The sequence below is a fragment of the Pelecanus crispus genome, chromosome 2 (genome assembly GCF_030463565.1).
Source record: "Pelecanus crispus isolate bPelCri1 chromosome 2, bPelCri1.pri, whole genome shotgun sequence".
In the NCBI taxonomy this organism is placed as follows: Eukaryota; Metazoa; Chordata; class Aves; order Pelecaniformes; family Pelecanidae; genus Pelecanus; species Pelecanus crispus.
This window is the reverse complement of record NC_134644.1, coordinates 139,591,405-139,606,292: the sequence shown is the minus strand read 5'-3', so window position 1 is coordinate 139,606,292 and position 14,888 is coordinate 139,591,405. Positions and strand designations below refer to the sequence as shown.

General features: G+C 37.2%; 1 protein-coding gene across 3 annotated transcripts in view; it reads left to right on the top strand.

The window, feature by feature from the left end:
• STAU2 (staufen double-stranded RNA binding protein 2) overlaps positions 1-14,888 on the top strand; it is a 180,390-nt gene that overhangs the window by 16,869 nt on the left and 148,633 nt on the right. For 2 of the 3 annotated variants that reach the window (XM_075705206.1, XM_075705207.1), the window contains exons 2-5: positions 3,855-4,062; positions 5,158-5,303; positions 10,279-10,438; positions 12,728-12,863. In XM_075705206.1, the coding sequence (XP_075561321.1) occupies positions 3,864-4,062; positions 5,158-5,303; positions 10,279-10,438; positions 12,728-12,863 (641 nt within the window). In that variant the 5' untranslated portion in view covers positions 3,855-3,863. The remainder of the gene's footprint in view (positions 1-3,854; positions 4,063-5,157; positions 5,304-10,278; positions 10,439-12,727; positions 12,864-14,888) is intronic. The other variant, XM_075705208.1, reaches the window with a different exon arrangement.

Sequence of the window (14,888 nt, the reverse complement as noted above, 5' to 3'; positions counted from 1 at the left end):
CGGAAGGGATTGTCAAGCATTGGAACAGGCTGCCCAGAGAGGTGGTGGAGTCACCATCCCTGGAGGTGTTCAAAAAACGGGTAGACGTGGCACTTCGGGACATGGTTTTAGTCTAGTCTACCCTTGACTGGTTTAGTGTGGACTTGGTAATGTTAGGTTAATGGTTGGACTGGATGATCTTAAAGGTCTTTTCCAACCTAAACGATTCTATGATTCTATGGGTTAGCCAGCTGAAATGAGGTGTGGGGGCTTTCTAATCATATCCGTAGTATCCTAAGAAATTGTCCTTTTTGTATATGACACGCTTTTCAGAAATATCTACATAGAAGATTTAAAATTATTTTGATTATATAACTCCATTTCATCTGTGACCAGCTTAGTGAAATTTCCCTCGAGTCCTGCATTTTGTTGTGTAGTAGCAAACTGCTCTGTGCTCATGGCTGCAAGGCCTCAAAATGTTTTTACATCACTTGTTTATAAAATAGTATGTCGCTGGTATATATGTAAAATAATGTAAAGAAAAGATGGAGCATATAAGTTTTCTCCCCTTTTTGTGGTGACATCACAGATGATTTGCTTGGTAATGTGAAAATTACATGACAGCACTATATCAACTATATTCTCTCTGTTGTCTCTCTATTAGTGGATTTTTAGAACCGATTACAAATAGATTATCTTCATATCTGTCGTGGTTTAACCCCAGCTGGCGACTAAGCCCCACAAAGCTGCTTGCTCACTTCCCCCCCGGTGGGATGGGGGAGAGAATCCGAAGGGTAAAAGTAAGAAAGCTCGTGGGTTGAGATAAAGACAGTTTAATAGGTAAAGCAAAAGCCACGCACGCAAGCAAAGCAAAACAAGGAATTCATTCACTACTTCCCATCAGCAGGCAGGTGTGCAGCCATCTCCAGGAAAGCAGGGCTCCATCATGCGTAACTGTTCCTTGGGAAGACATACACCATCACGCTGAACGTCATCCTCTTCCTTCTTCTTCCCCCAGCTTTATGTGCTGAGCATGACGTCATGTGGTATGGAATATCCCTTTGGTCAGCTGGGGTCAGTTGTCCCAGCTGTGTCCCCTCCCAACTTCTTGTGCACCCCCAGCCTGCTCGCTGGTGGGGTGGGGTGAGAAGCAGAAAAGGCCTTGATGCTGCATAAGCACTGCTCAGCAAGAATGAAAACATCCCTCTGCTATCAACGCTGTTTTCAGCACAAATCCAAAATAGAGCTCCATACTAGCTACTATGGAGAAAATTAGCTCTACACCAGCCAAAACCAGCAAAATATCTCATGTATTTAAGAGTTAGTCCCTACAACTATATTTACCTCCTGGGCATCTTTGCTTAGGCAGGTTAATTTACAGAATGTTTACAGTTTTTGTAGGAGTTCTTCAGCTTTAGATATAAAAGAAAACTAATAAAATAAGCAAATGCCAACACATAATATGTTAGATTTTATTCTGATTTCACAGTTTAATTTCCTACTTAATTTACTGTAGGATAAAGAATGTCTTTTTCCCCCTAAAGTTCATCTTGTTCATTTTTACAGTTCCTTGATGCTATTATCAAACTTATTTTTTTATCCTTAATAGAAAAGGATCAATCCTACAAAATATCCCAGCAATACTATAGGAGCTATAAATATACTTCATAAAACACATGATTTTATTTGGTTATTAGTAAGTTCTGCTTTCTTGAACAATAAACGTTCACAATACTGGAAGCTGAAAGGATAATTCCTAAGTGACAGGGCTTGAGAATAGGTGTTCAATAGCATCTCATGCAGTACTATGTGAGTGACAGCTTTCTCGTACTCATCTTTGTAAGCTAAAATGCTGTAAATACTTTAAAGAGTTTCTTAAAGTTTAATTATTATGATGATATTTCATATTATGTTGGTTTCATTTTAAAGATGTTTAATAAATATGGCCTGATTCTGCCATCATTGACTTTGATGTTTACAATTAAGAAACTTTTTGAATTAATTCTGACCTATACTAATATATTTTAAATCAGAATTAAACACGTAATATAGTAAAGAATTCTATACTTACACACATTCTCAGTCTTTAAGTTAGACCCTTTAACAATACTGCTGTATTATGTGACATTTGCTGTTACGTGACAGTAGGATTTTTACAGTCTGAATTTAGTCCATAAATTTGAACACATGAAGTATTTGAATGTATCTCAGCTGACTGCATATGTATTTTTAAAATCTGTCACTATTAGCATTTTACTTATGATATTTATGAAAAGGGCAAGTGATTGTATCTCGGCTTCATTTTTAATTTTTTTTACTTTTGCTTTTCCAGAGATTTAAATCAGTCATCTGTCTTCCCTCAGTAATAAAAATGTCACTCCAGTCTGAGCCTCTTCTCCAAAGCACAGAGTCACAATAATAAGATTTATTATTTTCATTATACTAGTGCAACTGCGCTAAAGTAGTTGCACTCTGTGGTGTATCAAGTGATTTGGGATCTTAATCCAACAATACTGTGCCTCTGAGTAGGGATACTTGGATATTTTTTAATGGATTGGGGGAGGGCAAAAATACTGATGTAATCAAAATTTTTTATATAGTTGTACTCATTTCAATAATACCTTAGTTAGAAAGTTTTTCAGGTGGATAGGATTTTTTCTTAGGAAGAGAGAATTACCCCAGCAGAAGTAGCAAAGAGCTTGGTGGTAAGGATGCTGCCTGGACAGAGGAGAACTGGGCTCCTGTCCTCCTCTGCCTTAGCCAGAGGGACCAGAGCTGCTGCCGGGAGAGGTCCCAGGTCTCCAGGGTATTTGTTGGCTGTTACGGGGTTCGTGTCTCTATCCGCTCTGTACAGATCATATGATGTGTATGAACCCTAAAAAAAATACAGCCTATGTCCATGCTACTGAATAAAATACATCATCCTGTTTGCTCCTGATGCCAAAAGGAGAAAGCCAAGACTTTTCCCCAGAGGACTGGGAATGACTGCCTCCTAGCTTATTTGGGTGGATTGCCTGGGGTGCCTGCTGGCCTCTGAACTGCTACCATATGGTTTTTGCAAGAGTTTTGTGTCAGTAGCCAAGGAGCATACTCTCAGTGAATAGTATGAAGGAGCCGTGCCCTGACCCTGGTTTGTTTAGGAGTGTAGACTTAGCCAGAGAATAGGTATTGGTAATAAAGAAACTCATTTGGGCAGATGGAGAGAGATAATTACTACCTGGCATATTCCAGGTAAATGCTTTAGGCACTGGATTAAAGGCTAGTTTAGGAAATCCTGGTACCTGTGCTCGTAATTTATACAAGGACTGAAGTGCTCTACCTGTTGACTGCATAAGCAGTGATTTTTCAGAACTTGCTTCTTTGGTGTTTTTGTTTGTTTGTTTTCTCTTCTTATTTTTTCTCTTTTGTAGTTTGGTAACAGACAGAAAAAATAGGGATTTTTCTCTTGTGGCCTTATTTGGTATTTTGTGTGCACTTTACTGGAAGGCTGTGGCAAAAGATTGCCACGGCAGTTTGTTGCAAAGACATACTCTCTTGAAGAAATTGGCAGGTGCTAATCTCATCCACAGAATAATTGTATGGAATTTTATTCTAGAATAATCATTCTTCCTGCTGTATTTCAGACAGGGTCATGCCACAGCTGAGCAACAGAACCTGGAGTCAGGGCGTGTAGGTTCTGCTCTGGTGATTTTCGTTGGCTGTGAGCTCTGTTGCTCTGTGCATCAGTTTGGAAGTAATGTGTGCATAGGCATGACTTTTGTGGGTAGTTTTGTGACCCAGATCCAGGAGCAAAAAAGAAGTGTTGTTAGTATCACTATCGTCGTTTAACATCCAAAATGCAAAGTGCCCTGCTCATAATAATTTGTTTATTGCAGTGATAGGCAATGGCACAAGTTAAGATGCAGACTACAGCAAACCTGTCCGGACCTACCATGTCCCCTATGGTGCTACCCCTACCAGTTACAGCTACAAATACACTGGGTCTGCCGTCCTCAATGAACGGATCCATTTCGGAATCGGCTGCCAGCTGTAGCAGCCCTACTGCCGGCCTTGTGGATCCTGCGCCTTCTAGCAACTCACCAGGTAAGTTGGTCCAGGTATATTTTCTTTGATGTTCAAATGAATCTTTTTGATGACTTGTTAATTTAAAAAAAAAAAAAAAAAAAAAGTTAGGTCTTAAAGAGGATTAAAATAAAGAAAAAAAATCCTATAGAAAAATATTTTGGCCAAATAGACTATTTACTAAGTTAAGTTTCTTTAACTTAGTTATTAAAGTTACTGAACTCAGACTTACAGTGAAGTGTTGATCAATGACATAAAAGCTCAGAAAAGAACACGTCTATTTTGTCAAATTCGGAGCGTATCTTTTATAGAGAAGTTTTAGTGGTGCAGGAAGGTCTCCAAGTGTATTTCTCTTCCCTAGAACAGAACGTCTTCAGACTGCTTGGCAGTATTCAGTGTTTACTTTGTAGACTAATAAATGCTGTAGTTCCTATGCTGAACTGGGTATAAGATACAGAAATGTTATCCTAAAAAATTAAGCATGAAATGACAATGTGTGTTAGGGTTAAATACAAATAAGTTGAAAAAGAAATAGCAGAAAGTTAAAAAATAGTAAGACTACTACATGAAGTAAGTAGTCTAAGAAAAGAGAACAAAATCCTTGAAGGGGGAGGAAAGGTGTTCTTTGTGAGTGCTCTAAGAGTGACTTCATTATTGTGAGAAATGTCTAAAACACTGGGAAGAAGCAGGGAGAAGCAAGTGGGGACCACAGAGTTTCAGCGGCTGTATTTATCTTGCAACTCTTATGCTATCCACTTCTGCTTCAAAGTGTTGAGAAACCATTCTGAAAAAGTGGTCAACCAGTATACTGCCGACAGTAAACTTTGGTGACATAGAAAAATGTAGCATATGTATATGTCCTCCTATACTGTCATCTTTTATAGAGACATTTTGGAAAGAGATAGTTGTATTTTTTTCAATTGCATGTAATCTAAATGGTTATTGTAAAATACGTATTCTCATATGATTAATATTTAAATGGTATTTAAACATTGTATTTAGCATATGTGCACAAATTATTTTTTAGCCAAAGTATTTTCTTTTCTAAGCATGCTGCTGCTTTTGCAAAGCTTTGCGAAGTTGTGAAGAATACATTTCTCCACAAAAACTTTACAGACTCTTTATTTACAGCTCCTCTCCAAGATAACATGGCAAACCCCAAAGAGAAAACTCCAATGTGTCTGGTAAATGAGTTAGCCCGTTTCAATAGAATTCAACCCCAGTATAAGCTTCTGAATGAAAGAGGGCCTGCTCATGCCAAGGTAAGGTCACAGTTCAAGGTGATGAGCCGTACCTTAAATGCTGAACAGATAATGTCATGGTCTGGACAAGTGCGCTTGTCAAACACAGCCACATTTCTAGTGTAAGGGGTTTCTTACTGTTCTCTATTTTGCTTGCTTTTTTTTTTTTTTTTTTTAAACGCTTTCAGAAAGTATGTCTGTATTTCTGTTGAAGCCCTGTAGATCATTTTGTACCTTACTTTGACTTCCACCTTTGAGTTGGTATTTATTGGTCTCTATAAAGACCTTGTGAAGGTCTCTCCAGAGTATCACCACGCTTTCTTAATCATTTTGGAGTGTTTGCTTTTTAAGCTGCATGAATCCTTCCCAGTTGGCGTACCTCTGATAACTACCTCTGCATTTGTTTCATGGTGGTGCAGATGATGACAAAACTAGTTTATGTCATTTTTTAAAGTGCTTATTGATACGATTCTGTGTCCATAAAGTTGATTGCCTTGATACCGTATCTTTGGATCTTGCATTATAGGGCACAAACTTTATTACTGTTCTTTCCTTTAAATTCTGTGCAACTTTAAGATTTATGGTGATATTGAGACTTCTAGTATGATTATAGGATTAAAGTTTCTAGTGAACTGACAGTTAATTCTGGTCAGTTCTCATATCAATTTAGATACCCAACTTCATAAGGACAGATTAAGATGCTTTTGGATGATGGGGAACACAGAGAGATATTCTCATGATAATCATTTTCAGACGTAATTTTGAATTTTTTCCCTAGTTAGGAGCAATCTGGGGGAGGAGAAGAAAGCCTGAAAAACTCTGAGAGAGGCAGTGGCGTAACTAGTAGCTGCTTTGTGCTCAGTATTTCTAGAGTGGCAAGACTGCATAAGACAGTGGGGGTCACGCTGCAGATTAGTAACAGTTTCAGCTAGCCATGGGCTGTCTCTCTGCCATAGCCCCTTGTTTTCCAGTTGCACGTTATGTTGTCAGCTAGCTCAGAGTCGATGCACGTCACTGACCTTCTGGTTTGGCTGCTGTTCGTGCATCCTTTGTGCTGGTGGAAATGATGTCAGCAGGTGCAGGGCTGCTGAGAATCAGCAAGCTTTTAGGATCGCTCATTGGGAATGGAAATTGAAGTGCTCTTCCCCCTCTTGGAGGCATTTGGCATCACAAGATACACTGGTTGGTTGGTTGAAGTTGGGGCATGTTAAATCTGCTGCGCTTCCTGTCACTTTTTGCTGTTGTGCTGTATATTTATTTTGTTACCTTTTTTCCTTTATTGTGAAATAAGTAGTACCTTGGTTGTACCAAAAGGCGTGGGTTTGGCTGTTCATATTCCTCAACGGTAAAGAGATTTGAGTTACATTACATTCATGCTATACTTTAAATTTTAGCAGGATAAGAAATAGTTCACATATATTTCTTATTACTTTTAAAGGAACTAATATAATTGAAATTACTTGAGCCTGCATTAGCTGCACTCTTGAAAGCCAGATTTTCAATGGATTTCTTATTTTTTCAGGTTTTCAATTTACCTCTTATTATTTTTAATTACACTCATAGTGGTCAAAAAAAAGATATGTGCTCTGTAGACTCAGAAGAATATTAAGTCTGATTTTGACCTGTGCAGCAAATGAGAAGAACAAAGGAGGGAAGGGGATGAAGAACAAGGGTGATATTGATAAGACTATGCAGACTTGTGTACCTTTGACCTATGAAAAGCAGAGACATAGAAATGATTATGACTGTGTTAGCAGTGTAGTATAATGTCTTGCTAGTAATATGATATACCTGATAGAATATGTGAAACAGGGCTGAGTTTGTCCTAGAAAGCATGACCTCAAGGATGCGATGCTGCTGCTGCTGTTTGCCATTTAAGCAGCGTCTCACGTTGCTTTCCTCCTACACATACTCTGTTCCTGTCCACTAGTGGTTTTCATGATTTTCAGAGACATGCTCTACAATACAGCTGTCTGTGTCATGACGACAAATGCTAGTAAATTTTTATATCCTTTCTTATAGTTCTCTCTGGAAAGTAAGTTTGGACAATTGGGGTGAAATGGGAAACTAGAAAACAGTGGAGCTCGGAGAGAAGTGGCGCTTCCTGACAGTGCAGTTAGGGTTTCTAGGAGTCTGCCCTCCAGGTGGAATCTTTATCATAAGAAAAACCAGAAAGTCTTTATTAGCATAAATGACATTTTCGAGTACCTCAGTGTCGTGGTTTAACCCCAGTCAGCAACTAAAGCACCACACAGCCGCTCACTGACTCTCCCCACTGCTTGGTGGGATGGGGGAGAGAATTGGAAAAAATAAAGTAAAACCCGTGTGTTGAGATAAAGGCAGTTTAATAGGACAGCAGAGGAAGAGAAAATAATAACAATGGTAAAAGAATATACAAAACAAGTGATGCACAATGCAATTGCTCACCACCTGCTGACTGATGCCCAGCCAGTTCCCGAGCAGTGATCGCTGCCCCCCAGCCAACTCCCCCCAGTTTCTATACTGAGCATGACGTCATATGGTATAGAATAGCCCTTTGGGCAGTTCGGGTCAGCTGTCCTGGCTGTGCTCCCTCCCAGCTTCTTGTGCAACTGGCAGAGCATGGGAAGCTAAAAAGTCCTTGATTTAGCATAAGCAGTACTTAGCAACAACTAAAGCATCAGTGTGTTATCAGCATTCTTCTCCTACTAAACCCAGAACACAGCACTATACCAGCTACTAGGAAGAAAATTAACTCTGTCCCAGCTGAAACCAGGACACTCGGTCAGATTGGTCATTTCTTCTGTGCTTCTTTGTCAATGGCATCTCGGGAGACAAATTTAAAAGAAACAGTGGCAAAAGAAAGTGGATACTGGTACAGAGAAGAGGGAAAGGGGTAAGGGATGTAGCACTTCAAAAGGCCAGGAAGGAGGAGAGAAAGTTCTACATGCAGAAAAAGTGAGGAGGAAAGAATTGCCAGAGCTAAGGGAGACTGACTGACTTTACGAACACAATGGAGTGAAAACAAGTACAAAGCATGGTGGCCTTTGCATTTCCACTCTCTAGCCATCAGGTAAATTAGGCTGGACCTAAGGAATATTGGTGAGAAATGCCTCTCAATCCATAGAAGAAATGTCAGCTCCAGTCTTGGAGAACTTCAGTGCTTCATTGGCTGCTCCAGATTTTGGTTCTAGGCAGTTTTATTCCTTTAATTAAATTGCCACCTACTACTTTGTGTGGTCTTTTTGCAGGAGTTTTTTTGTCAGATGGACTAAGTGAGAAGTTTAGAGCTCTGGCTGTAGAAGTTTACTGAGCAAGCCCTTTATTATCTTGAATTTCTGTTTATTGCTCTAAGCACTAAGAGGAGAGTTATAGGTAGATAAGTAGCCATTATTCATCATATTTTTATTGAAATTCAAGATTATTCTCCTCCTATAAAAATACTACACTGATACTTTCTTGCAAAATACAAAATACATAAACTCCAGATCCAGAAATCAAATTTCAGTTCTTTTAGTAATAAGGATGTATGTTTATAGATAATTTATATAATTATGGGTATTTATCTCTAATACCCAGCTTAGTTTTCAGGTGGGGGTAGGGTTTGACAGAGTGCAAAATTAAGAGACTATTTAGCTCTTCCCTCTTGTCTGTGAGGAAATTGTGATGACTGCTGTGGAAAAAATGACATGGCGATAGGAACTGTGATACAGAGACTTGCGCTGTGCTTCTGAAAATTACAGTAGGCCAAAACTCAAGCCTGTAATTAAGACACAAGTATGTATTTATAGCATTCAGTTCATATGCACTGTGCATGTGTATAGGGCTGAGTTGGGAGGCACATACATACTATTATTCAAGTGCTTGTTTACAAGTACATGCTAAATGAAAATATAAGTAAAGGCAAACTTAAAGGTTGCCTATCATGCCCATCTCTAGATACCTGGTCCTGGATCTAGCAAGTTTAAATAATTTTAAAAATTATAGAGCAAATAACTATTGAAATGAAAATTTTACTTTATATACTGCTCACACTAATATGTAGAATTCTTTATGTTGCCTGAAGTAAGTTAGTCTGTTTTCTGAGGTAGGTATATCTTAGTTTACTGTGTGTATCTGACTATTAAATCCTGCCTGGAATTGGTACGGAAAAGACATTGAGTTCTTACCCTTTCTCCTCTCGTTCTTAGATGCTCAAATTTAAACAGAACATGTCCATATCATACAGAAGATAGTCTATCTAATATCTTACGTATGCATTGAGTTTTATCTTCACAACTTGCACAGCATAGATACTGCTTGAAATAATCCTTTATTGCAGATTTTAAAATACATATGGTTTTTATCATTAGTCCATTTCTGAACTCTGAATATTTACAGTTCCTGTCTTCACTGTAGAGTCCACATTAAAGAACTGCAGTTTCATTCAAAAAGATAATACTTCTTTCTTACTTTATATTTTTGATTGTATTTTGAGTTGTGATTCTGCCCTAACAATACACTTTATTTTCAGAAATCAGGTTGTGTGAGAAATTCTTTCACTGGGTAAAACTATTTGGGCCAAGTTCTCCACTGCCTTGAAGACTGTGCAGTCATTTATATCCATTCAGAATTATTACAAAATTACTTTCTTTTTTAAGTAGCATTCTTTACTTGTTTTCTACAGGTAAAGTGACTAAACACATTGAAATGTGAAGAAATGTGGTCTTAACTGACCTGTATATAGTCTTCCAAGAGCAGGGGATCAGTTTGCAGTTATTATTACTTGGTTTAAATATGACTCTGTTCTTTGATAGTTGACATTAACATTACGCTATTTTACTTTGTCATTTGAAAGGTCAAATGTTGCCCACTGCTAAGGACTCACTGATCTCTGTAACAATCAGACATGTTATGTGGGAGTTGAATATAACGAAAAGAGAGCATGGTGTCTATTCAGTCCTGGAAGTTTTTATACAGATTGGTCTAATCCACGGTGATAATCTTGCCAGTGTTTACCTGTTCTTTGTCTTTGAAGATGTTCACAGTGCAGCTGACTCTTGGAGAACAGAATTGGGAAGCTGAAGGAAGCAGTATTAAAAAGGCCCAACATGCTGCTGCTAGCAAAGCATTGAATGAAACTACCCTTCCCAAACCAACGCCTCGACCACCCAAAAATAATGTTAACAATAATCCAGGTATGACATTTTCCTCTGTAAAATAAATCTTGTTGAATTGTTGGAATATTATACCACTAATTAAGTTAACTGAGATATCAGTTAAGTTGGACGATGAGAATCAACATAGCTGTCTTATAGGTATGCTAGTGTAATGAAGAACCTCTAGTGAGCTTGCACAGGAGAATTTTTAATGCCTATACCTAAAATGGTTGAACTGCAAGTGAATACGATTATTTAGATAAGGCTCAGATGTATACAAAGTGGTTGTACGTGATAAACAGTAGACAGACAGGACAAAACCAGATTGAACTGACCATTAGTACCATGGTAAAACATTTTTTCTGAAGTTATTTTAGTTAATTTTCCAATGAAAGGGCCAAATTTTACTTAGTCCAGTCCTGTGAAATTGCATCCGTGGTCTAAATAAAAGGTCAGGATTTGTCACGAGAACTTTGACAGATAATCCCTGCATAGTAGGTTTTCCTTCACAGCAACCTGGCTTTCAAAAAGCTTTCAAATGGCTTTAGAAACTGTTGTTTGAACAATAGAAAGAATGTATATTGGTGTCTTGCATCCTTCATTTTGAGGTGTTACCTGTGAGTTGCGTTCTATGCATGCAACACCTTTTGAGGTACACATCTCAGCCACGTGCTCAGTGATCTGTTCTGTCTTATTTGATAAATTTAAAAAAAAAAATTCCTAACTTTATTTCACACAAAGAGAGCAAATCATGAGGAAAAAAAGTCTTTTCCTTTTTTTTCCCTTTTTTTACACTCCTTTTTCCCCTTTCCCCTTCTTCCCTTTATATTTCCCTCTGCCTCCTCCCACACTTTTAAAAAAAGTCATCTTCAGCCACTTTCTAAATATGGAGTAATTTTGCAGTTAATCTTCTCTATGTTGGAAAAAAAGCAGGAGTAAGTTCCCTCTAGAGCTGTGAGTATTATCCTGAGCATTAGCCATTAAGGATTGTTTGAGGGTGATGCGATAGTCTTCTCTTGCTCCTTTGGAGATCAATACATTGCTTCTCCAGACCCAAGACACTCGTTTTGCTCTGTGTCCTTCTCAGTCACTGTGACTTTGGCTGTTTAGAAAGCAGGAGGCTCACGCTTCTATAAAAAGGGATCCTGGGTTTCATTCTTAACATTGCAGATTATCACTCAGTTTCTAGATTTTTTTTGGCTTTGAGCGTATTCTTAAAGGGAAAAGCTGATAACAAAAGGAATAGGCGTTAAGAGAATTAATTAAAAAATTATATCACTTAACACTGCAGTTTTGCCTTACGAAAGGTGTGTTATATATGCACAGGTGTCTTCTCAGCAAAATGGCATTTTGCATTTTTATTATATAGTTGAATTCATAGTTGTTCCTTGCTCTGGAAAACATAAATACTGTTGTTGATAGAAGTTTTTGAATAAGTATTGTGTAAAAATTTTCGTCATTTGGCATATAAAGCCTCAATAGCAGACTGGCAAATTCATCATAGCTGTTTTAAGGCTAGATTCATTTGAACCTCTTATGAAAATATTTTAAGAAAATATTAACTCATTTTTATTGGAATGTACATTTAGGTCATTTAGGATTTTCTTAAAACAGCACAGGTGAGGAATACTGTAGCTGAACATTTTATTTAAAAAAAAAAAAAAGTAAATGAAGTCAGTGTAGCTTTTTATTTGCCATTTTGGAGGACCATGCAAGTGAGCAAGTGCTGTCTGCTTTCTATTTTTGTATTCTGTCACCAGTAGATGGCTGTAGCAACACTGATTTCCAGTAGTTGTATTTTCAGTTTGTTAGATCATTAGTTTTTAGTTAGTCCAAAGTTTTCAAGTCTTGCAAATAAAACATTTTTTCTAACTTGTAAGACTACCAAATTACTGCTGTAATGCTTATTAACTGCTTGCTCTATTTGTGGTTTTATTTAATGGTATTCAGTGGAAAGAGACATTATTCTTTTATCTTCATAGTTTCAGAAAATGTCATAATGTATTATAAGCACTTTGGAAAGATGAATAATCACCTTGATTATAGCACTGACTTTCTCATTCATATGTGAAGATTAATCTACTGAAACTGCATAGAGAATGCACTGAGATAAAGGTTTAAATGTTCTTTTTCATTGCTTGTGATTAAGTTGGCATCTATATTCCCGTCTTTTAGAGAAACTGACATGTCATTGTAGTTGCTCCTTTTTAAATTTAAGAGCAAAAAAATATCATGCAGATCTCTCTTTGCTGCTCATCTCAGTCCTACTTGTGTGTTTTGCAGTATTTGTGGTTTTACTGCCTTACATGTATTCTTTGTTTTTTGCAGGCAGTATAACTCCGACAGTGGAGCTGAATGGTCTGGCTATGAAAAGAGGAGAGCCTGCCATCTACAGGCCATTAGATCCAAAGCCAATGCCCAATTATAGAGCAAATTATAATTTCCGGGGCATGTACAATCAGAGGTTTGTATTTTTTCTGTTATTTGATGTTTTTTATCCTTTGCTTATCAATGTGTTCTAAACCTTTATGAACTCCATAGGTTATTCCAGAGTGAAATAAAACTAAGATTTTTTTACTAAGGAGAGTCTGTGCAGCCTTATTTAGAAACCTGCATGATCTCCTTCTAAAAGAAGACAGATGCCCTAAGCATGTCAAAAGGAATAAAGACATGTAAAACAACTGTTTCTGTTTTTTTAATGTGCATACTGGAGTTACAGTCTGCAGCCATGGCAGTGAGGAGGCAGAGCATTAACTTCAGAGAGAGGTTTTGCTTTTCTTTGCTGTTATTTTGTGTCATGTGATTAGAATCTGTATCATTAAAAATAAAGCACTCTTTTCTTAGAAATTGGATATAAAAAGTAGGAGGGCTGCATTTTGAAAATCAGCTTGAAACCTTTCTCAGGTTTCCATTTTTTTAACCATTCTGCTGGGTAAATCTCAGTTCCTTATTCCTCAGTGTTTGGTTAGGAAAAATCCTTTATTTCACAGCTTAGAAACCTATATTCAGAGTCCTCCATCAATGCTGTCCTTACTGTAGTAAGTTGGAGCAATTGTTGAGAAGGCAATATTCAAAATCTTGTTTTTAAACTATCAAATTCTTAAAGAGTAAAAAAAATTAAAATTTAAGTGGGTGGAGCAGTTTTCTTAACTGACCATCCAAATATTTTATTTTTCAAGTGTGTTCTATTCTAAATTTTTGAAACATCTTCATCTTTGGTATTTGTACAGTGTTAGTACAGATAGGAAAAACTTTTCTAGCTCATCCTGAATTAAATGTAATTTGTATCTAACGGAACAGTCTGAGAGAAAGTTAAGGTAGTACATGTATTAATTTGTAATCCCAAGAACTTCTTTCTCTGAGATAGGTTTTCTTCCCATTTTTCCTTATTTTTCTGCAGAGGAACTATGTTAGATCAGGTGTTTTGGAGCTCCAAAAGTAATACCAAGTATAATCTGTAAAATAAGAAAAAAACAAAATGGGTCAGGAATTTCTAATAGCATGTTTCATCAGGGAAAAATGTTGCCTTTCTTACAAAAGTTTGCTTAATGGATTTCCTATTAATTTTTGTGCGTCTCATAATTATAAAAAAGAACGAGGCTATGGACTCTGAAGAAGTGTTTTGGTTCAACGTTGCTCTTTTATTAGAAATTGAATTTACAGCAATGTTTAAAAATTAAGGAGTTTGAAATGAAAATGCAGCATTTCAGAATTGCCTAAGGAAAATATTTCAGTTGACTTAATCTTATTTTACCTTTCCCCAGATTTTGAAATCATGATAACTTTAGGGGTTTAACATTTCAGTCTGATTTTTTTTTTTTTTAATAGCAACAATACCTAGAACTGTAAAAGACAAACGAAAATAACCTGGAAGAAAACTCTGTCATTACTCTGCAGAAATGCCTGATTATTGTATTACTTGTGTTGTATTTCTAGTCACTGCTGACCTGATTGATTTCTCTCTTGACCTGTATGATTTCTCCACTTATATATGCCATGTTTTACAAAGCTAACTGTGGTGCCTGAAATGAGTTTTGTTAATATTTAGAAATCCTACATTTACTTGAATTACTTTTATAATGGGATTAGGTTGACTAATAGATAAAAAGGCTAGGCTGGAAAAAATGCAAGCTAGTAAAAACCATAAAATGGGGAATTTTGGAATCTGAACTTAGTTACTGAAACATATTTGTGGAAGCAGAACCCCGAAACACTTACCGGTTGCTAACTTTTAAGATTTTATTTCTTTTCATAGCAAGTGATTAGTACGTCTAGTGCAACCTTTAAGTTTGCTTCTTTGGGAGCTATCTTTCAAGGGAACCGTGTTCCTGTGTGAGGGTGAAGTGGTACATGAGCTTTATTTCTCTGGGCGCATTAGGTAGCCAAGGGCATTTGATTTTTCTGATTGCAGAACAAACAGGCAGGGTAGGACAGGTGGCCAGAGTCTCTGCTTGCATGCTTCGCTATACTTATTTGAGTGCAGTTACCC